This window comes from Blennius ocellaris, assembly GCF_963422515.1.
Source record: "Blennius ocellaris genome assembly, chromosome: 6".
In the NCBI taxonomy this organism is placed as follows: domain Eukaryota; kingdom Metazoa; phylum Chordata; class Actinopteri; order Blenniiformes; family Blenniidae; genus Blennius; species Blennius ocellaris.
Genome location: NC_137655.1, coordinates 8766206 through 8791077, shown reverse-complemented (window position 1 = coordinate 8791077; position 24872 = coordinate 8766206). Strand labels below are relative to the sequence as shown.

At 39.5% G+C, this 24872-nt stretch overlaps 1 protein-coding gene across 1 annotated transcript in view; it reads right to left on the bottom strand.

Annotated features, from left to right (window-relative positions):
• Positions 1-24872, bottom strand: part of tmem163a (transmembrane protein 163a) — a gene marked incomplete at both ends in the record, with an annotated part of 65994 nt that overhangs the window by 10423 nt on the left and 30699 nt on the right. The window contains 3 exons of the mRNA XM_080497777.1: positions 93-189; positions 1532-1623; positions 3433-3476. Of these exons, the coding sequence (XP_080353903.1) occupies positions 93-189; positions 1532-1623; positions 3433-3476 (233 nt within the window). The remainder of the gene's footprint in view (positions 1-92; positions 190-1531; positions 1624-3432; positions 3477-24872) is intronic.

The window sequence follows — 24872 nt, the reverse complement described above, 5'->3', positions numbered from 1 at the left end:
CACGATAGTTTATATGGTGGAGAGACTTCAGATACAAGCGGCCAGGGTAAAATGACTCATGACAGGAAGTGTGTAGGAGTGCCTTTCCTCACCACTTCTGGTGGCATCTTGGTGACCAGGTTGTGGATGGCCTTTCCAAGGATGCACAGGGAAGAGAGAACAAACAAGATTCCAAGGATGACACATGCTCTGCAGAGAGAGAGAGCGAGAGAGAGAGAGAGCGAGAGAGAAGGGAACGTTTGAGGTCAGCCTGACGATAAAGTTGATGCCACATCAAGTAGAATCAAAAGCTAAATGAATCAATTCCATCATATCTAGTATTGTACAACTGTTTCCACTGGCTTGACTTCCAGCCAGGTCACATTTAAAGAGATTAGCGATATTTTGAGGTCAAGGGAATGCGTTTCTTCCCTCTTTTAAACTCTGAAATATAGAAATATGACGACTCTACAGATATTCCATATTAAAGTATTTAACTCGCAAGGTCATGTCTTTGGAATCACTTGAGGATCCACACAGATGTAAACTATCTCTTTGAGCTGAGATTGAGTCAACTGATCAGCCTTTATTCCAACCTATATTCCGTTTCTGCCACTGTTGCACCATCTCCATGTCAACCTTTACTATATCCATGATTCTTCTGAAAGATTATTCATTGCACCTCCATCTCTAACATGCTTTACAATAACTTATGTGAAACCAAGTCCAGCAATCAACCAAAACCCGAGGATGTGACACATTAAACATCTCTCTGACAGATATACTGGCATGCAGTCTGTCTTCCTCTGCAATTATCGTAGTTGTGTAGAAACAAGTGTGTGCATGCGTACGGTATATATGCCATCCTGTGTGTGTGTGTGTGTGTGTGTGTGTGTGTGTGTGTGTGTGTGTGTGTGTGTGTGTGTGTGTGTGTGTGTGTGTGTGTGTGTGTGTGTGTGTGTGTGTGTGTGTGTGTGTGTGTGTGTGCTGGTGGATAGCAGAGTGGCAGCTCAGTCTTTCATCATGTGTGACACCTCTGAGCTGAGCAGAGGTCTTCTTCTAAGACCAACAAGGCTCAGTGCAACCTGACAGTTAATTGATTAAGTCGGCTCAGCTACAGACAGCTTGAAAGGTGAGGGATTAACAGGCCTGTGTGTAGTAGAGACATACAGTGAGTGACTCTGTTTAGTGACTTGACACAGGGATTTTATTATTGGTAATATTATGGAAACTAAAACTAATAGCAATGCTGCAATTTTATTGATCTTTTCCCAGCTTGCAACATGGACAAACCAAATATCATTTTGAGGCAAAATACTGTACATTCACAATGCACCGGAGTCTTAATTCATTCCAGCATTTCTAGATAAAACAAACATGGACAAATAAACAATATGATACACTGCAGGAACTGATTTATTCATGGAGCAAAATATGCCTAACCCAGAGATGCTTTGATGCATGTGGAGAGAGGTAATCAAAGTACATAAGATCACACAGATTCAGGGTTAATCAAACATTAATTAAAGTCGGAGGCACGTGTGTTACTCACATGTACTCTCTGTGTGCAGAGTGCACAGCTGCTGCATTGCTGTAGCGCCAGAGCACGATGAACGACGACATGACGTCCAACGTGGCGTCAAACTGCATCAAAGACAGACACCAGGAGGTCATGTAGAGGGAGCAAAGTTATTGCGGTATATGTAATCGGACTACACTTCTAACTCTTAAAATGATCACGTGCTGAATCATCTGCTGCTCCCTTGTTTCAGAGATGGATTTCATTTCTTTTTCCCCTGAATGTTGATGGTGTCTTGTCCATCTCCCGAGTGTCTGATTCCCACATTGTCCCCATTGTTCCATGTTCCTATTGTTCTGGTGTCCACGTCTCATGTTTAGTCAGGTTTGCTTTATTTCTCCGAGCTGGTGATTTCTGTGGGATTCTCTTCTGGTCTCAAAACTCCAGCCTTTGTCTTCTCGTCATCACTGCCTCGCATTGTCTTTCGACATCATGACAGTATTGTGCCTTTGGAGAATGGGCAGCCAACTTTGATTATCACCTTATTTTCTGCTCTATTTCTATTGGTTCTTAGAGTTTGGAGCAGCTGTGTGGTGTAATGAGACAACGAGAAATTTGTGACATTGTCGGAAGATTATCTCAGGTTTCCTTTGGTCACACACCAGTTACAATGGCCCTCAAAGCAGACAGCAAAGAGATTGTGCTAGGATTGCCCATCTTTTAATCTTTGATCTGAATATACTCAAACTTATGTCACTAAAGTGTGATTGATCCCCCATTATGTCAGTTAGCTGTTAGGGAAACAATACAGCTCAATCTTAGCCGTGCTTGAAATACAAAAAACGTGTGCGTGCACCTTTACTCATCCTCTGTATTGGCTAGCAGAGCAAATCACAATTGCTCTTAATCATGGATGACTTAAAGTAAGACATTTTGTTTTTAACAGCATGTGAACAATTCTGTACCTATTGAATGAAGTCAAAGTTCGACGGTCTGTTTGGATTGTGGAGAACTGATCGCTGTGTTGAAATATAATACTCAATAATTATTTACAGACTTATGCAAAGTTCGGAGAGACGGTTATGAAAGCTTTGGGACAAACAGTTTAGGAGACATTAGCATTGATCAGAATTGAGTTTAACTTAGCCTTCTACAGTAGTAGTAGTATTCAATGTGGCTCCTCGGGAAAACAAACAGTTTGTCAACATTGAACTATTATTTTTTAATTATTCTAATTGTATTTTATTTATGTTTTAAACATGCTACAACTAATTTAAAAGTTAGTATATAACAAACAAGTTTGCATTTGCTTCATTTGTAGTCTTAGTCTTATCTCTCAATTAAAGCTAAATCATGAAATATACTGAGACAGGCGTCATTTAATTTCCAAATCACCATCATGCCTGAAGCAGCTGATGATCAGTGGCTGCAATCTAACCTCCTGGATTAAGTTATATGTTACATATATTTTCTTCTTGCTACTTTAATAAAACTGCCACAGCCAGCGAGGCTCTTGTTAATTAAAATCCAGTATTTGATGAAGTCATAGCCAGAACGGCAGATTAGAGGGTATAATATTTTAATCAGATTATGCTAATCACATTTTTCCCTCACTGTCCTTGGGTGTGGATAGTTTCATTTTCACCTCACTCTTAAGACTAATTCTATCAAATTAATTACAGTCTAAATCGCTTCATCTAAACAATAAGCTTTTTGCAGAGGAGGGCCTTCAGGTCTCTTTCCACAATCACTCATAAAGAAAGGTTGGCATTCAACTTAAAGCTCCATCCCCCTTCCATCCTGTCTGCCCTGTTACCGTGGAGACAAAGGGACCAATAACAATTTGGTAGAGGGATTCATCAATAAATCACCAGGGCCCAAGTTATGACTAATTGATCAATGCAAATGGAGGGAAGGAGGAAGCTGTAACTCACGGCAAATCCGAAGGCCGACGCGCTGTGTCTCATGAATGATACAGCTGTGGAGAGAGAGAGAAAGAGAGAGAGAACAGAGGGGAGGGAGAGAGAGCAGTGACATTAGTCATCTTTGTCTCAAAGTACAAAACATTTCAGCTTGATGAGTTTGCAATTACATCAACTATGCAAACTGCTACACACATGCAATTAATCAATTAAAACAAACGCGTTTTGTTATATGCACTCAGTAAACATGATGTTTCTGTTTACATACATGGGAATGAGGTACTACTTATTTCATACTGTAAGAAAAACATTTGGCTTGTCAAAATTAGAATATCAGAGCAGCCACTATGAAAAATCCCATTGCTTTTCATTATTTAAATGTTGGTAGGATGGTGTGTGTGTGTGTGTGTGTGTGTGTGTGTGTGTGTGTGTGTGTGTGTGTGTGTGTGTGTGTGTGTGTGTGTGTGTGTGTGTGTGTGTGTGTGTGTGTGTGTACTATTTAAACACAGTCACTAGTGTTTGAGCTGCTCCTCTGAATTTAACTGCGCTTCTTAAACAAAGTGCACATTTAGCACACCATCATTTGGATCACATGTAGAGACAGATTAAAATGTTTCCATACAGATGATACCAAGTGGGTCCACAAAATGAATAAAGATTGTTTAAAGGAGCTTGAAAGTGCTGTGTTCACTGTATTCAGCATTTCTGTATAGATAATGATCATTTTATTGTTTGAAAATAAAATCAAATGAAAATGCATAACTCTACTTTCACTGTACCAGGACTGTATTTCCAGTCTTGTCATTACAAACTATCTGTGAGGTTCCAGGCCAAAAGTATATATTTTCAAAAGTCGATGTCACCTTTTTATGTATTATTGATAATGTTTTGCTTATCATTTTGTCTAATTGTCAATTTGGTTTATAAATTGTGAAGCCCCAAGAGCTGCATTTTATATATGAAATGTGTTATTATTAATAATTAAAATTATTATTTCATTAACATTTACTCATTTTATGTTTTATTAGGTTGTTTTCTTTTTAATTTAGCCATTATCTATATTTAATCTTGCTTTTGGTCTTCATTCTGACAATCTCAAATCTCTCCTTTGATTCTTCTCAAAGACTGTCTGCTTTACTGACTGTCAACAGTCAGTAAAGCCGAATTGTAATAACCTGCATGAAAAGTTCCTCACAATTAAAATGTTCTGGGCTGATGGAGCGCAGTACTTAGTCTGTGAGATAGCAATGCTGTGAACTTTTAAAGATGTGAATAAAAAAGACAAAATATTTGAGTCCCTGCATCTAATCACAATGTACACCTGATACATTGCTCTACAGATGTGACAAATTTTACCAGAAGCACAGAATGAATTCAGAGGTTTCATCAACAGGTTACAGGAAGCTGTGAATCCCTCGCTGTGCAGTCTTTGTCTGACGCACCTGCGCTGTTTTGTCCTTCCACCTGTCCTTGTGCATTTCTCTCCCTCTCTCCCTGTTCTAAGGACAGTGTCCCAGGGGGAAACTTGTCTGCAGTTAAATCACCATGGTAACAGGAGATTTGAGTTCAGGGTGGGAGTTGATTTGAAGTTAGACACAACAAGCACCAGGCTTTCATCTTCTTCCGAGCTCTCCTCCTTGACCCCCCGACCCCAACTTCCTCCCACTGTGTATTTTGTTTCGTTTCTTTTCCTCGGTGTCCGTCGTTCCTACTCACCGTCACTGTCGTTACTCAAAGCTCATTGCGATAGTCACAGCCAGAGAAGAAATGCAAAACAAGTTTTGTGCTGTAAATGAAGACTACTAATGCAACATTGAAACACATTAGAATCCCTGTTTGAACTCCAAGTCTGCAAAGCGTCCCCGTCTTTTAAGCTGCAATTCAAATCTCAAGAGGACACGTCTTCACAACTTATCCAACTCTGAAGACAGTTTGTCACAGCTTCCAATAAACTCAGGATCCAAACTAAAATAACTTAAATTGGACCATGATTAAAAAAAAAAAAAAAAAAAAAACTTCTTTATTGATCCTGTTTGGAATGAGATCAATAAAGTATCTCTGCACTACAATATATAAAAGACCACAATAAATAGTATATGGTGCTACTTTGTTATGGTGTCTGCAACTCATACAAGCTTATAACGCTATAATAGAATTACACAAGTTTTGTGAACATGTTCCCTCTACTTTGTATTTTTAAGGCCTGAAATGCGACTCTTAATTTTCTTAATAAGCAAGCTAGCATGCTATGCAATACATTTTTTGTTTTGTTTTTTTTAAAGTCCATCTGTTGCCATATGTTTAAAATGATCTGCAAAATAGTAACACATCCATAAAGGCCGTCACATCATCTATCACACCTGATAGAAAACGACTCGGTTTCTTGGCCATATTTTCCTTCTCACAAACAAGCTTTCCTTCCCCTTCTCTCCCACATGAAGCTCGAAAATCTCTGGGGCTTAAAACGAGACTTCCATCCCATCTGGAGAGCCCACAAACAGAGCCAAGTGGAGCGTGTGCCAGATTCTGCAGTGAATGTGAAGCCCTGACACGGAGAAGGCAGACAGGTGGAGCCTCTTCAGTCTGTACCGCTACTTTTATCAGTTTTGTAACCCTGAGCTCTGATTAAATTACCTAAACTTTTTTCTTTTCTTGCCAACATATTGTGGTCGATTAAGCCCCAAACAGCTTTTAACATTTACACGTGAGTAATGGAGTGTAACACTTTGTGGATGTAATTAGCTAAGTGAGCCAGAGAAAAACACAAACTTTTAACGAATCGATGAGAAAAAAGTCAGAAACTTGTCTCTCTTGTAGATTTTCTGCTAAAAATCTTGAAGCCATCATATTCAAAACATGTTGAGTTTTTCTCCATCTTCGTCTTTAAATCTTTATTCACTTTAACGTTGCTGGCTTTTGCAGATCCCAGCTCACTATGGGAGAGGAAAAATATGGACAGGTTGACAGTCCACACAGAGAAACACACCGACAAGCAAATGAAATGTGTGTTTTCTGACTATGAGGGGGAATCAGGTGACCTGGAAGAAACACTTGCACGGGGAAAACATGCAAACTCTAGAAGTCACAGAATCCTCCGATGCTTTGGTTCTTTGTTATTTACAAATAACATCGTTTTTTTTAAATAAAATTGTTGAATTTTCAGCTTTAATTTTTTTATTGTATGAACACTTTTGCCTAATCATAAATAGGACGTTAGTTTCTACTTATCATCATCTTTATGTGTCATTAGGTTTCATACATGTAAATATGTGGTCATGGTAATTTGGCCGATGATTTTTGATTTCTTATCTCCTGATTGCATTTTAATTTAAAAATTCCTTGTTTAGGGTGGGCTTAATGACTTTATTCCACTCTTTGTGTTTCATGAGGAGGGATCGTAAGAACTTATTTTTTTTATTCTGGCTATAGCTCATAGATTACATCAAGCTTCATTTGTATCCAACATGTATATTTCGATGATGAGCTTGTTCAGTTCTAAAAGTGGGCCAGCTATGGAAGTGAAGTTAAAAGGCCAGTGTACAGATTGATATCATCTACTCTGATTGAATTAAACCTAAAAAAAAAATGACTAGACAACGTTTAAATCAGATCCAAAACAGTCGTGCAAACAACCTTCAAAGTCTTTTCATTTACTGTGATAAAGCTTCCAACCTCCAGTCATCTGAGAACAGTCGTAAAATCGCATTTTTATTTTCCAGTTTCAGCGTGCACATGTTTTCATAAAAGCTGCAGACCCTGAAATTCTGGTCAGCTGTCTGTCCTCACTGTGAGGATCAGCCCAGTGGAACCGTAACACCAGCCTGGCGGGTCTTTTTTAATACTCAGTGGTCTCCTCAGCCCTCCTGCTCCAGGATTTTCCTGCGGTTAAATGCTAAAGGGGGCAGTGTTGTGAAATGAAAGTGAACAGTTGTTTTTCAGGGCACAATACTCTCTGTGTTGCTTTGATGTGTGACGCGAGGCTGTGTGTATACGTCCCAGCGAGGGTGGCTGTGGGCGGGTGGTGGGGCTCCAGGATAATTGGGTCTTGTGTCAAAGCCAACATGTGTGACTGTCTACATTCCTGCAGAGGGTGCAGGGGTGAAACCCACAGTCCCACAGAAGCATTGACCCATACTTCAACGTGTATTTAGCCCAGTTAGGTGGTCGACAGGCCGTTCACACAATCATGCAGATGTGTGGCTTGAGAGGAAGCGTCATTCATGGAATTTATTTTCTTCACATATGATCCCCATGAGAACATGACTGATCAATGTCTTTACCCTCACTCAACTTGTGACTGCAGCGTGCCTGAACTGGATGAAAATCTGTTTCATCCTTCAAGGCCAAGATCATTCACCAAGTTCTGATAATGAGGGGGTCTATAATATCACCACCAGGGAAATAGTTGTGGTGATTCGTTTTGGGTGACTTGTGCCACAAATCAAAACAGCTCACACAGAAACGACTGCAAATTCAAACGATCTCCATCTCAGGACTCATGGTTTGCTGTTCGATAGAGGCGGAAAAGTTCAGATACACTTTCTGAAAATAGGAAGCTAAAACAATATTCTCTGTTTCTGTGAGGAAGAAAAAAATGTGGCCATGTCTATTTTCTCTGCATTTCTCACTGTATAATAAATTGCTTCGCTGACCTTCTGTCTTTAAAAGGAAGCCAGGATGCGCACACACACACATACACACACACACTTTTCCCTCTGCTGAGTTTAAACTGCATTCAGTCCCACATCGAGCAGATGTCCTCCGTCTGTCGTCTGTCTAGAAGCCGATTTAGGTTTATTTAGTTTCACTGTCACCTTGAGCTCATGTCTACTGTCATGTACTTCATGTAGGTCCCAATTCATGCTTGCAGTGATTTAAAGAAGAGGTACGGCGCTACAGTATTGTGAATGCTGTGATTAGGATAATAAGACAGAACCCTTCTCATTCCTGGGCCCTAATTTGAAAATGGCAGGTTATTCCTCTCCCCGGCGGTTATTCGTTTTTTTTTCGGTTTCTACTCTCAAGCTCATTTCGATGTGCCAGCCGTCTGCGTGGTTACAGCCTGCCAGCAAATCAATGACTCTCTCGAGGCGAGCAGCACGCCATTCTGTGGAACATCCTTCGGGTTGTTAGTTAATCAGGGAGGCAAGCACGTGTGACCGGTGCTAACAAGAGGAGTGCAACACAGGGCGAAGGCACAAAGGGAAGGTAAAGGGAATGGAGCAGGATGTAAAGGGCTAACAAAAAAACTGTGTGTGTGTGTGTGTGTGTGTGTGTGTGTGTGTGTGTGTGTGTGTGTGTGTGTGTGTGTGTGTGTGTGTGTGTGTGTGTGTGTGTGTGTGTGTGTGTGTGTGTGGCAACTTTAAAGAAATTCCTGCATCGCCTTTGCAGTTTCGACATAAACCTGGCCTCATAACTCTTAGTTATTATCTGCCAGAGATCTGCAACCTTTATGACAAATGTTCCTACTTTCTGCCATAAAAGTCACCTGGAGCCAAAAAACAAATCTAACCTTCAATGATAGAATAATAAAGCTCATTAAGTTGTAGAAATTATTTTGCCAGGCAGACAAATATGGTATATTATGTTGCATAACCGTACCATTGTAGATGGTGCATAGTTTATTTCCTTTTTAAGGGGTTGTTAGTGGTTTCACTCGATTTTAAGGATATTTTAGAAAAGTTAGCCATTTTAACCATTTTGACTGCCCTTTTTCAACCTAGCAATGCTAGTTTTCATGTTTGTGTTTCCTTAATTTTTAGTGGTTGATGCCATTTAAGCAGGTTTTGGATGTACTTTCTTTAAACTTTTTCTTTTAGCTTCATTACTGTCGTTTTTAGCTATATTGACCATTTTCTAGTCCTTTTAATCCAAGTGATAGGAGTCTTTTTGAAAATAGAACTCACTACAGTCTGCATGCCTCACAAATCACCACAATGTTTTTATAGTGGTATATTGATGCAAGGATTGTATATAGACTTGAATATACTTTGAAAATGTCCCGGTGTTGATTGATGCCTGTCATTAATCCCATCTGAGGGTTTGAAGAGCTCATTCATCCAATATGGAACTTCAGCCTTTTTGATTCCTAAGAATTTTTTTTTCTTGGCTCTCCATCATTTGATATCACAGACTGGAGTTGATGGGATCTTCTGTTTTCACAATATGGAGTTGAGAAACATTTTTGAGAAAACAATTCCTGAATTGCTTTGAAAGGAATTTCTCTACAGATTGTTTACTCCTGATTAACTGCTCTACTAATATGCCCTTTTTCAACCATTTATTGCACTGACCCGTTGTCAGATAATGTAATTAGTTATAAATTACAGCTACTTCCGTTATTGCAGTCACAACTTAAAGTAGAATCAAAGTTAAAATGTGTTATTTTAATGAAAACTTCAAAAATATAATTTCTTCTATTAGGAGATTAGTTACACTTGTTTAAGTTCCTTAGGTCAACATGTTGGATTGTGCATTGCATTGGATGAAAGTGTCAAATAAATAGATGTGTTTAACACTAATCCACATTCAATACCTTCACCAGGAGACATATTCAGAAACAACATACTACATTAACTTTTTTCTTATATATATATTACCCTCAGATGTCCTGCCAACACCTGCCTCCGTTGCCAGGGTTGCTAGCCACGGCTATGGCTTGGCAGCAGTAAAGACCTAATTATCAGTGAGTTGTACAAGAACTCGGCCCGCTGCCAGCAGTTAACACCCATCTTCTCCCTCTCTCCGTCTCGAATGGTCCCGTGGCACTGATTATAGCCTGAACATAAATGAAGCAGCAACTGATCAAACATCAGCTCCAGAATAGACACTGAACTGTTGCAGGTGTAAGTGAGTAAATGTGAGCATTTCCAATACAAACATCTCCAAATCTCAGAGACTCGAAAGTGGATAAACATGTGTAGAAGATGCATATATGTGACGAAACACTTGGCTTTAATACTGAAGAAACTGGCAAACAAAACCCATTTTGACCATATTGTCCAACATGCAAGCATGAGCACAGACCAGGAATTGTAAGACAAATCTTGGATGAAATTGATTTAATGATCTTCATATTTCATTATCAAAAATTAACATGAACATAGATCTAAAGATAATTTACAGTAACATTTAATGGTCTAGCTTTGCACAAAAGAAAACAAGTTAGGTTAAATAGATACGGTGAGATAGATCAGCTGTGATGGTAGGTCATTCATCTGTCTCATCATTGTCCACCTTTTTGCTGGCAGAACTAAAACTCCCTCCAATGGCCTGCCTTCTATCTCACCATCCATCTAAGAATCCCTGCTATTGACTCCACTAAAAAGTCCATATCAAATTAGTAAAACCATTTGCAACCACACAGAAATGTAATTACGTCCCCTCTTCTCTGTTCCTTAAGGGCAACAACTCAATTCAGGGTGTGTGAAACTCAATTACATCACAAGTTTGCAGGGAATAATCTGAGATCCTGGGAGTGAGGAGGGAGGACAGTGAGACCAACAAATCAAGTGGCATGAGAGCTGGTGCAGGCCAGGGAGCAGCAGAAATAGAAAGGTAAGAGATTAAAGTGAGAGGAAGCAATAATACAGTGCAGATTACTGGAACTTTCACTGACTTTTGGAGCTCCCAGTCCAATCAAGCCGACTCATTTGCACTCTAAATTTAAAAAAACATTTCCCAATGGGCATGTTTATCGCTGCTGAAGACTACTTAATGGTCCCAAGATAAAGAGGGGAGATTCAAATTGCACAAAGATGATTCACTAACGGGGGATTTTTTTATCTGCAAAAAACTGCCGGTATAGCTGGTATTTGCATGGTTTAATGATGAGAAGGGACAGATAAACAAAGATGGGCAAAGATGAAGACAGGAGGACGAGCGCAGAGGAGAAAAAAGAGAAACAGGACACTGATGGAGGAAAGCTGACAGGGAGGAGAAATTATGCATCATTATGGTGGGACTAAACAAGATTTTTATGCAAATGCACCTGTCCCAGCAGAAAGTGTGCAGCAGGGCTCTGTTGGAAAAATAGATTTAAACATGACACATGGGAAACGCTGGCGTTTGGGGAAACTCCAGTTCCAGCAAGACTGAATGTTTCACACACTGACAATTATGACCTAAATTGTGCAAGGTGACCTATACAGTTGATATAGAGGATTTCAGGTGACTGGTACTGATGGCAGGAAAAAAAGAAGGCTAAATTACTGAATGACTCATCTGTGAACAAAAAGCATCACTATTATACCATGTTACACTGGACACGAGCTAAAAAAGGCAAAAGTGGTGTTTCTCATCCATGAATGTACTATTACCTGAACTGGAATAGTTTTCATAAATATAAAGCAATTTTCACAACAATATGAACAACACACTACATTGCAGTTCCAGGTAATGCACATTGTAACACAAATAAGTGCTCTTCGTAAATGAAAATATAACTTCTTGAAAACTGCTCCCAAGGTGGAGCTTTTTTAAAACAATCTGACTCCATCTCTGAAAAAGCAACTTTTCGGAATTGCTGCAAGTGCGAATGTTCACAATGGTTGTCAGAGACAGTTCTTCTGCACATGTGCAACTAACTGGACAATAACAACGGCAGCCTTGAGAGTGACATGACTCATATTTTACTCAGACTTGGCAGTTTAATATGCATTACATGCATCGTAGTTGAGAGTGACCGTAATAACAATCCAAATTGGACATCTTTCCATATAAATATCCATGTACTCGGCATTATTAATCTTTTATTTATATATTGTTGTTTTCTGTGCGCATTTCATTTCAAAAACAGACAGCGCCAATGATGCATTTTCACTTGTAATGTCATGTAAAAGGGACCTTAGTCACTTAACCTGCCACCCACAAAATAAAAAGGCATGAAGTGAATCAATTAAAAAAAAGAGTGGTGTTTCCTCATGTTTGAATTTTGGTGATATAAAGTTGAAACCACACATTCATCATAGTGCTTCAAAACAAAACATCGATCTAAACATCTAAACATTGTGAGACCATTGTATGACTACCACATTAGCACAAAAGCACAAATCCATCTTATGATTTAAAATAAACAAAAGCAAACCATGCTCACACATATTCATCTATTTTAATTGTCTAGCAGATGGTAGCAACCTCTCTTCATAAATGCTGCATGTATTTATCTTTTCATAACAAACATTAAACATCATGACTAAGAATGCATTTGCTTTGTACTCATCACTAAACAAGACAATATTCACTAACAACTAAATAAGAAAAACTAAAACCTTTAAGTAGTTTTATGTGACTTCACTTCTCAAGAGCAATGTTTCTGCTGAGCTCCACTGAATGGAGAAATCCATTCGAATTGTTTTAACTACTTTATATGTTTTATAAATGTTTCCTCATGATCCTGGTGAGAACACCTTAAACTACTACTCGTGGTTTCAGCCCATCACAGTGTTGCTTTCTTAGCTCTCACCCAACTCAACTACCTGATGTGTTATCATTTTGTCAACAGTCCTGTGAGTTGACCTCCGGGTCAAATGTGACGGGAAATATCCAAAGTCTGTGTACGGCAAACGACATGACATTGACATGGTATGATCAAATGGGAAATGTATCTTTGCTGACAGAGTTGACAAGTCAGTCAACTGAAATGCCAATTTACAAGGTCTGTGTCTGGTTTTAATTGGTTTCTACCCATATTGTGCCAAACTGCAACTGAGGTTGCTAGGCGACAAGAACGGTGAGCTGGGATGTTCTTGGTGGACAAGACCGTCAGTTCGGCCTCTGTGACCTCCGCAACCCTCTGCGGCGTTTTAAATTGCGTACACCAAAGGAAGCAGCTGCTGAAGGGATTTATCTGATGATAGTTAAAAGACTGCTGCTCGCTGACAAATGAGCACGAGGTGACTTGTTGGGTAGAAAGACAACAGCCTTTGAAATAGATCTGCAAGGACTGAATTCATCATGCACTGTCAGGGAGCATGAGCAGAGGAGCCCAGGGATCATGGTGGCCAAGATGGAAACAGGGACACTGAACAGGAAAGATGGCAAGACTGAAAAGTGGAAAACTCCACAGGAAATAGAAGCTAACCACAACATAAATGTCAACCACAACATGAAACAAGAATATACATAACATAAACTTGACCTGCAACAATAATCATAAAGAATAAAACGGAGAGGATAAATAACTCAGGGAACCACATTTAAAATACAAAAACAGGAGAGTCACACAATTGGATCTAAACCAAAACTCCCTTTTGAACCGAGAAATAATTAAAGTTCCATTGCCTGAACTCTGACTTGCTCCGTCTACGACCGATATTAATGCCAGAGCACGTCTGTGTGGCAGGTGCAGAAGCATTGCATGCATTCAAAAATAAAGTGCCTGAGGGAAAACTATTCTGTGACATGGAAACAAATTTTATTGGAAGACAGGAGAGCATGAGTGTAAACTGCAAGGATATGTGTACCAACCAGTGATGCCAGTAACACGTTAATTAGTAATGCATTCTTCTCATGTGACCTCTTTTTTTCAGTAACAAGTAATCTAACGCGTTACTATTTCCAAACCAGTAATCAGATGAAAAATACTTGTTCAAGTCACTGTGTGTTACTATTGTAGCGTCCCGCAGGACGAGTTTCTGCCGCTTTATTAAACAGAACCGGGTGCTCCTTCATTTTCCTCCAAACAGACATGCACACAGTGCATACAGTCTGCGTTCACCTGACCCGCCCCCTTCTGCACTCTCAGCCAATCACAGGCCATCTCGCTCCAACAATGCATTCAGGCGACACAAAAAAATCTAAACCAACAAACAACACTAAATGGTGAATGGATATTACTTGTATAGCACTTCAAGACCTTTTTAAAGAAGATAATGTCATGGTTAAACATGGTAAAGTACATGAATTTAAATGAATGTACATCAATTCAATTTTCCTATGCTATTAACACAAAGTGTGTTTATGAGTTTGAGTTTACCCATATTATATATATATATATATATATATACCAAAATGTAAATATAAGCTCCTCTCATGGCAATTTGTGTCTAATTGGCAGACGCAGTGCACATTAAGTCTGGATATTGTAACTTTGCAACATAACTGAAGGCCTTTAAAGTTTGAAAAGATGACCCTTGTTAAGGTTGGATTATAGTGTGGGCTAACTTAAGGGAAGGCGGTTATGATAATGAGCTGTGGGATTACGTAAATCAATGCAATGTCCCACAAACTGATGGAAATACAAGTCTGTGTGTGTTTGCATGGATTCTAAATTGCTTGTTGCTCTCCGCCGGGGCAGCAGGTTAAAACAAAAGCCCTCCGGACATTGCCTCAACATTTAATTAGCGGCTCTAAGTGGACACGCATGTAGAAGCTCTGATGACAGTTTATGAAGAACGCGCACACACACACACACACACAAAATCCCTTCCTCCTCAGCAGACATATCCGACGAGGTTGCGGCCGTTTGCTCAGCTGCAAAATATTGTGTTAAATAATTCAGGGCCTCCTGTTCAGCTCTGCACCGTGCCGCGCTCTCCGGCTGAGTTCACCCTGCGGAAAACCCTACTGGGATTATTCCCGTCTTCCCTTTCTCTCTTTCTTCACCGTTAATTCTGCCTTCTTCTTCACCTATAATTTTTTTCCTGCCCCTCTTATCATTTCCACCCCCTATGAGTGGTCCTCTCATGCCTCCCTCTCACCTTCAAGAGAAATGTGTGCCCTTCTATCTCTCTCCCGCCTTCACCTTGCCATCTTTAGTCCCCATTTCATCCCACTTTTGTTTCACAGTTAACTCCACCCTCTCCTTACTTGCAAATCCATCCCTTTCACTCTGCATCTTCATCCGTCTCTGGTGCTTCCTTCCCTCAATCCTTCCCTCCCTCCCTCACTTCCTTCATTAAGACCCCCCTCTCCTAACCTTCCCTTCCTTTAGTACCTCCCTCCTGGGCCGCCCTGGCTCCCTTGCTACAGCATCCTTTTTTTCCTCTCGTCATATTGATTCGCAGGAAGGTGGGATTGCAGTCGATGGGCACAGCGAGGGAGGTGCCATCTGACTTGGCACCTGGGGGACTCACCGGGGTTCACGTGGAGATTAAGCCGGGACCAGCACACGGATGATGGGACTAATGCTTCTGACAAACCGGCAGGTTTTAAACAACCTCCTTCCGGAAATGTTTTAGGAGGTTGGGAAACTTTCAATGCTTCTGTTTATCATCCATATGAGATCTTTATCCTTCAGAGACGTGTCGTTGGTGGGCAAATATGAATGTGTCTTCTACAAGATGTACTGCAATTACACTGGAATTACACTTGGAAAAAAACCCAGCAGAGTCATAAACAGGTTCCACTCGGACAAAAAGTAATTTCCTCCCAATTTTTATTTTCTGTTAATGTGCTCACAGCAGAGAGGATTACTCAGATTAGCAATTAGCTAAAGGACACCTTGTGGCAGCTAATGCGATTGTTTTATGAGCAAAATCATGAGTAACAGACAAAATAATCAAGGTCTTAAAGTAGAGACAACAAGGAACGAATGCGCTCAGTTCAGTGACAGAGTCAGAGCTATTCAATGTTTTTCTCTCAATAAATACGTTTTATATATATATATATATATATATATATATATATATATATATATATATATATATACAGTATAGTGTCTATTTTTTTTATTTATTTAAAATGTAATATACGTACTGTATATCCAATTAAGTAATAATACAATTCTGGTAGAAACGATCTGCTTGCATATAATGCCTGCACATTTTATAAAATATATAACTTTGAAACTGAATCCAAGTAAACTGTAGTTTACAGTTTCAACTATGCACAAAAATGTCCTGAATTAAAACAGAAAAGTGGCAGTAACTAATGGAAACCTTGATGCGTGTAGATCTCACCTGATGACAGTAACACTCAAACATATCCAACGAAGACTTGATAAATGAGTGAAAAAAAACATTTCAGGAATGAATCTTATAGATAAATATGTCTGCAATTCTGAATGACTAACTGAATGAAAATTCCAATTCCTCTCACATCAGGAGTGTTGGCTCACAGTTAAAGAGAAACATTCTGACACTAAAAGCTAATTTCATGAAGCCCAAACCTTTGCCAGCACCGATCTGCCCTCCAACTCCTGAAAATGCATCTTTTAAAATAACTCATTTTAGTTTTGTTTTTTTTGTGTGTTTGCTGCCAACCTGGACTTTGTTTTCTCATACTGATCAACTGCGGCACAGAAGAGGAGCAGATAATAAAGCAATGACTAGAAAGATTATATTCTAACATTCTCTGTTCAAATATACAGCCAAGAGGTTACTTATTAGACATTGAGCTATGAGGCAAATAACCACCACCACCATTGCTCTTTTTAATGTAAACCAGGGGGAGAAGTCTGGGAGAAGCTGCAGCAATTTAAGCATCTACAATAGCAAATAAAGGTTCTTTGTAATGTTAAAAAATAGAAAGATTTCTCGTTAAAGTACTTTTCTTTACATTTGAACTACCGTACAATAAGACATTAGGTTACAGAGTAAACAGTGGACACAAATTTGGACAGTTTACCTTTGAACTTCAAGTCCCAAAAAGTGAATTAGGAATTTTTTTAGTTACAAACAGTTAAATATTAATAATTAACATTGAATGCCCAACAGAAATGTCAGTTCAATCTGTTATACAGCTACAATGAAAAACCAAACAATGGTTCTGCAAACACCCATCCATCAATGTCCTGCGCCAGCGACTGTACATACAGGTTAGTGTTCAGGAGGTGGAGCCAGTTGACTCTGGAGGGTTGGCAGCGTTCACCTCGGACACATTTCCAGCTCATTACAGAATTAATTCAAACAGACAATCACTCACTTGCATCTTTGGACAATTTGAAGTCACACAATTGACACTACCTGACAAACATGACTAAAAAGCATACATAAAATACCTTATCCATGCTATGCAGTAGAATTAGGATTAGGAGAATTAGGAGAATAAGAGCAAGCATGTTGCACAGTAACCACGTCTCATTTATTCATACTCAACTATGAAAGCTACGTCAAAACAAGTAGCATGTAGTGAGCCAACTGTGTTAAAGAGGTAAAGAAACTGCTGAATGTCACAGCAACCCAATTAAAAAGTTAAAGTGGAACCACTAATTGCTGACTTTTTCAAAGTGAAAACTGTTTAACAAGGGGTGCTACATGGCAGGCGGTATGATGTGCATGTTCTCTTAGATCCACAAGATACTACGTACACATGTCTGACGTGTAACAACACTACACAACTCATACCCACCGATATCAGTTGCATCATGAGCCATCATGGTTCCACTTTTTGTTTTAATATCACTTCACAGAAAAACTTCAAGAAGTTCAAGGTTACATTACTCTGCTGCACGCCATTATTTGAATACCTGCTCGCTACAGTCGCTATGTTACCCCATCTAATTATACCAAACAAACACACTCAAGTGTTGTGTTGTGGGTTCTTCCTCTGGGCCTACCGGCTGGCAGCAGCACAAAATCATTCCCCCACTGTTTACTGTTTACTCAACTAATTTATTTTCTTTGATACGTCTCGAGACTTTCCCTGGCAGGGAAACTCTGAGCAACAACCATGTCTCTCCATTCAGCCCCAAACCAGGAAGCTGTTGTGCTCGGGTCCGATCATAAAGAGGACATCGGTGAAGTGGGTGGCACCAACTGCTACTTTGACCTCACTTGCTTTGATGAGGTTGGACAGGTATGAAATAGAAACACATGGTGTCTGCAAAAGTAAGGAAACCACACACACACCAACATACAGGTAGCTCTGATGGGATGTATTCTGCTAAGCTGAGAATGGATTCACCTAAGCTCTCCTGATATCCGTTTTAGCTCTGCATGGGTTGTTCTGTGAGACACCTGAGCCACTACAGTGCTGCTGCTGCTCTCCTCCATGCTGTTTTTCTTCAGTGATCCTTCACGCACGAGAGAGCTACAGTAATTTCCTAGCCTCTCTTTGCATCACAATCAGTCAATTTCACCTGACACTTCTGCCTGAGAGCACTTTTGGTTTGTGCTGCAGAAATAAAGCAAGCTACAATCAGTTTTTTAATGGCTTATCTGTTCAAAAAACTACAAATCCTGCAAGCACATTTGTTTCAAACAAACATAAGGAAATAATGTGCAGGGGGGTTGACAAGCAGGAGAAAATGCTCTCAAGTGAATGGCAACTACAATATCCTATGAGCATAAAGTTTTTACACTTACACCAAATAAATCGCTGTAAACCCGCAACATTTGTTTTAAATGGACCAAAACTGATGAGTGTGAACACGACCATGAAGAAAATTAGGTACTAGAGGAGTCCAGACCAGTCCAGATGGAGTCAAGAGCTATACAGCCTCAGTCCCACACTACATATTCATTTAGAGAACAAATAAAGTTGAGGATAGAAATACATACATTTCACTACAATAAAGGTGAATATATCCAAGACTTGGGGATATTAAACACTTATTGAGTTGGTGTTTTCCTCCAATACTCCTCCTACTCCTTTTCAAGCATGCAAACGCATACAAAACCCACTTTTTTTTTTCTTTTCATTCCTTTTGTTTCTTATTCCATGTCAATGTTTATATATCCCAAACAAACAAATCAAATAAATTCTTCAAGCTACGACGCCAATATTTCCATTTGATTGATGAGTGTTTGTATCCATCTCCAGTATTTCTTTAAAGTTTCAATTCTGAATATAAAGAAAAAGGTCCATCCTCCCCCCTGTGTATCTGTTAGTGTACAGTATTCAGTATGTAGGTCTCTTTCATGACCTTGAAAAGCTGCTGATTCAGACATAACTCGTGAGGATTCAGTTTCAGAGAAATGGAGGAAAAGGAATACACATCGAGTGAGATCTGTTCTGTGTGAGCCTTTTTTAAATCTTGTACATTCATGGACAAGTATGTCTAGGTCCACATACATATTTAGGATGAGTGTGAGGCAGATGGTGGCTTGCTTGTTGGAAAAGGATTCATGGCGAATCAAATCTTCACAATTACAGAGCTGGTTTCATTTGCGGCTCTGACCACAATGCATTTCCCCCACAGTTAAATAATGAGCTCTGTGGGGACTGTTCTGCATAATCAAATAGAAACTCACAGACTGAGATCCTTGAAATATTCACACTAACACACATTCTCTCTCACACAAACACACACACACACAGACTCACAGAGAATGTGGGCTCCTATTAGCGGGAGGTATAAAGACTTTTCAACTGTCAACCACCAATTATGGTCATGTTTTGCAACAAATGTGAAGGAAAGAAAATAATATTAGTCATTCAAACAACAGCAAGTAATTTTCTCTGTGATGCAGCTATTCAGATAGAGGAAATACAGTTTTTACACGGTCCAAGTCAATAAAGCCCCTAAAGCAGACCTGAGCATTGAACAGGCCGAGGAAAACATGCAGCCTTTATTTACTGGCCTGTAAATATGAATCAAAGGAAATGACCATACATGATACATGCAATAGAACTCATTTGATTTTATCTTAAAGGTGCCAGCTTTACTATTCCTATGTGTGTATTTAATACCTGTGGACGTACCTTTAGCTATCTGTGCAACAATTATGAGACAAAAACATGAAAAGGCTGGTTTATTTACTTATTATCACACACGTGTGTGTGTGTCATATTCATTGACACACACACAAATAAATATTATAAAGCCAAACAAGCCAGCTTCTAATTGGTGTGACTGTGTTACACGCATCGCAGCAGCTACCTTTCCCGCCACCTAATTAAAATTTTTTGAAAACAAACTTGTCTCCCTTGAAGGTAGCGAATGCTTAGAAAGACCAGAAAATATATCTGCAGTGGTTTGATGGAAAGACCATGGGGAAAAAAAACAAAGATTTCTGGGTGATTTAAATAGAAACATGTCGTCAGGCAGATTTCATAGCACGATGCATGAAATGATCCTGATGATTTTTCCGTCGGTTCGGTCACCGTGTAAACCAGGACAAGCAATTCTGATGGCTGGAAGTCACATTTAAGCCTTAGATCTCACACAGCCCGTATAAGCTCACAAAAAGAAACACACTTTGATTCATGGTGGAAATTATGTTAATGGATGTTTGAATCAAAAGACAGTGTGCATTTCCTGCTTCATTCACCACAGCAGACCATGGGGTCGTCAGATTGTTTGATTTGGCAAAAGTCTTACAATGGATGCCCTTCTCAATGCAATCCGGGTAGTTGTGGAATAACGTGTCAAGTTAAAATGCTTTTAAATTTCAGTTTGCATTAATCCTACTTACATCACAAACAGTTCTAAAACTATATATTTCAATGTTTTTCTGTTAAACTTCTTTTGTTATCAGGATGAGAAATCCATTAATTCACAGCACCATTTGTTTTACAGTTACAGTAGTGAAGCATCAGTACAAGCTGGTAAACTACTGTGGCATAAAAGAAAGCAAAGCACATAGTTTTATCACATGTTAACATAGCTTTGTCTCTCGATCTTGAATAACAATGTACTGTGTGTTAAGCATATTGTAAAAGGTCTTGTGTGCATTTATGGTTATTTTTGGCTCATACACAGATCTGGAAGGGATTTCTAGTTTCTGGACAAAAGGCAGCGAGAAGTCCTGTCATGGCAACGGGTCTTCCCTGCAACTCCTTCGTCATTCACTGAGGCAACAACAGCACAGAAGGCACTGATAGGCTTCTCGGCTGATAATACCATGTGATGTAATGGACTTAGAAGTGTTTGACAGCTGAGGAAAGACATGAAACTGCTGCTGCTAATAAAAAGAAAAAAAAACATTTAATTCAAAGCAAATTATCATTTTAGTGAATCAAGCCTACAATCTCAATTTGGTTCAAAGCTTCAGAAATGTGCCAACATTTCCTATCAGACCAAGAATAATTTTTTTTTTTTTTATATACAGTTTTTAAACATCATGTCCATTATGTTGGGGGAAATGTGAGCCAGGCCCATTGAAGCTTTTCTATTGCACTAACCCACATTCTGCTGCACAGCTGCAGCCCACTTTCACTCAAACAGCTCTGCACCCAATGCACTGCTTCATCTCGCTTAAAAATGAATGAGGTGTGAGTCAAGACCAGCGACTATTTCCATCCATTTTGATTCTGTGCCGTCACTTCATGTTAACTTCTAAATCCACTTCTTGAGAGAATGAAGAGCGAACAGCAGGCAGCAGATAAGGCGGGTGCTGCTGACTCTGAGCCGGCCTGTCATAACATTGTGCTGTAATTGTGACATGATAAAAGGGTGTTATGTCGGCCAAAAGGGAGCGGACACAATTTATTCTGGTGCAGATGTGGGTCATGGGTTAGAGACACTAAACCTATTTGTCAACAGTGCGAGATGTGAATATCATACATCACGCAATACAATAGATGACAGGGAGAATCAACAAACACAATCTCATTATTTTTAAACATAGCTGCATTTTGACATTAGTACAATAGTTTGATCTGCTATCAGACAGTTACAACGGGTAGATTTACTGACTTGCATATGTTAACACAGTGAACTATTGACATGAGCAGAGACTGAGATTGGACTTTATTTTCTTGATATACTCATATATTCATGGGTATATTTCTTTTATTCAATGGCTGCAAACATACATTAGGAAAACACAAACCCCCTTGGTAAACAACATCAACAACAAATTCAAACAATGCAAACACTGGGCAGGTAGAAACATTTTCTACCTGTCATAAGTTTCACTGATCACTGACAGGAGAGCTGATAATCACTGGGTGGGATACATTAGGCAATTTTCACCTCATAGTTGATGTGTTAAATGCAGGGAAAAAGACAGGAAATAGCAAGGATTTGATTGATGGCTAAATGACCGAGCGCAAGTATTTAGAGTTGTCTGCAGTGGTCAGTATTATAAAATGTCATTAGAGGCAGAGAAAGTGGTGAACTGCTGAGAGGACCATGGATGGCTCATTGATGGACGTGGAGAGTGAAAGCTGGTCTGATCAAACAGACTCTCTTAAAGTCAATGCTGGTTCTGATAGAAAGGTATGAAAATACGCAGTTTGTTGTGTTTCCAGCAGCAGCAGCAGCAGTGGGACCTACATAGTACAAGGCAGGTGTCATGGCTGATTAGAGTATGTTCAAGAAAAGCGAGGGGAAAAGAATATGATAATTCACATGCAACATGTTAGTCCCTACCGAGTGCTACTTGGCTTGACACTTTACAAGTGACACCTCCAGTAACACCAGCAACATGCTTATTAGTCTTGATCTTGGAAGCTGCAGTGGCTGTGGCATTATTTGGTGTGTGATACCAAGAAGGTGTGACAGCGTCTGCAGCACATGCTTTCACATCTCCTGTTGTGTAGGCAGTGGAGCTCTGCAGCAGATGGGAACACTTGACAAACAGATTTTATTTTTACTTTTTGTGTCTTCTTTTGAGTGGGAGGGGGAAATAGCCTGACATCCATCACAACATACATCTTCACAAAGATTGGATACGAGATATACTTATATACGACATAAAAAAGCAAGAAAAAACAGAGGTCTTGGGAAACATTGATTAAATCAAGCTGAGGCGGAGGATGAAAAAAGAAAAGGCTTCGGCAGTTCAGATTCAATACTTATTGCTTGAAATTTGATGCACTGAGTCAGTTCATTCATAACAGATACAACACCTTCGGCATAGCGAAAATGTTTTTTTTTTATTTTAGGCTGTCCATTCACTTAAATACCCTGAGTCATAGTAAATGATTACTGACAAATTAAATGCATTTCTGTGATTATATTTTATGTCAAACGCGGACACAGACTGATTCACTAAAGTAATGTTTCCATGCCTCCTGGGGACATTGCATTGACTGACATACACCAGGGCTGTGCAACAGAGAAAATTATGGTTCGGCTCTCCCCTCCGGTCTTAAGTTCCATTCAATAATTCTATTGATATGCTGCAGTCTTTTGTCAGTTCAGTTCTTGTTGTTCTTCTGATTATAACTGGAATCTTTAAACACAGCAAAAGTGGATTAAAAAAAAGATATACATGTACACTATAAAAATTAGACTGCCAGCTTCAAAATTCAAGAAAAACAGCTGTATTCCATCTTTGATTTCATTAGATCAATCATTTGTCCCCTACCACTGCTAAATGGTTGAAAAACTCAGCTCTAGACTCACTTGTAAACTGTAAATACTAATTGCCTCACCATAAACATAATCCTAGAAATATGTCTGATAAGTCTTACCAGTGTACTCTTCATCTTTATAGGAATAGTAGACTTTTCTTGAATACTACTTGAGCAGCCTTTAAAGACTTTACACTGTTGATTGCATTCCTTTATACATGCTCACACCTCCGTGTCTCGTTTGCGTATGAAGTATGAATTAGGCTTAATAGCAAATCATAAGTACTCGTATCAGTCCTCAGTATCAGAAAGTGTCTTAAGGTTAGTACTCAAACTTACTCCCTACTACTTATTGTAAGCAGCCTTTGGACCTCACCAACATGGCATGCCCGTATATGCAAGGGTACTCACAAGCTAAATGGCTTTGGGTGCCTCAACGAGTGTCTGAAAATTGAGTGCAAATTAGTCTTCTGTTTCAAGGGTGTTTGTCTCGATGTGCTGGAACTCGATGCGACCATGAATGTGCCCTGCTGCCTGAGGGATTTGGATGAACACAAAAAGACTTGGAACCTTCACGTCCCTGCGGTTCCCTCAAGAAAACAGGTCTGAACTGGCGAGTCCAAAAAGAGGTCAATCATATTGGAGCTCAGATGTAAATTTAAACCCAGTCTTGAGATGGATGCTCGTTGATTGTCTGACGACCACACTCCCCCGCCTTCACCCAGCCTCAGAGTATTTTGCCAGACAGTCAAAACTGAAACAGGGCGAAGCTTTGACTGGATTTTGTGCAGAGGAGGGTTTGTTTTTATACTAACCTAGCATGAGTGGGTGGTGGGTTACTGTGTTTTCAATTTTCATAAAGAGGATACTATGATTCAGTGCTAGAGAAAACAAATGATCCACAAATTCACAAAAGTACCTTGTGTAAACTGTGCTTGGGTCCTCCAGGGAATGAGCATTTAGTGCTAAGATAGTCCATAATACATTTATCTCCGTTTTCCCTTCAGCTGAAAATGTACTGATTTACATCAGAATGGTTGCATTATTTTCCAGGGAACAATTGTGTTTTCAAATCTTATTTATCATCAAGAGATGAATATGGAGCCTGAAGGCTAACTGTAAAGGTCAAACTGAAGGTCAGATTGATTCCTTTGAAGGTCAGGCCTCAGTCCTGTTGACTATAGAACAATAAAAACATGTTGTAATTCAGAAGCAGCATACAGATCGATACCTACACCGTTGGGTACAACTAAACACCTTATTTGAATGCACCATCCATTTATCAAATGTCTGCACTGTGGGTGAATTGAACATCAACATTATTCATC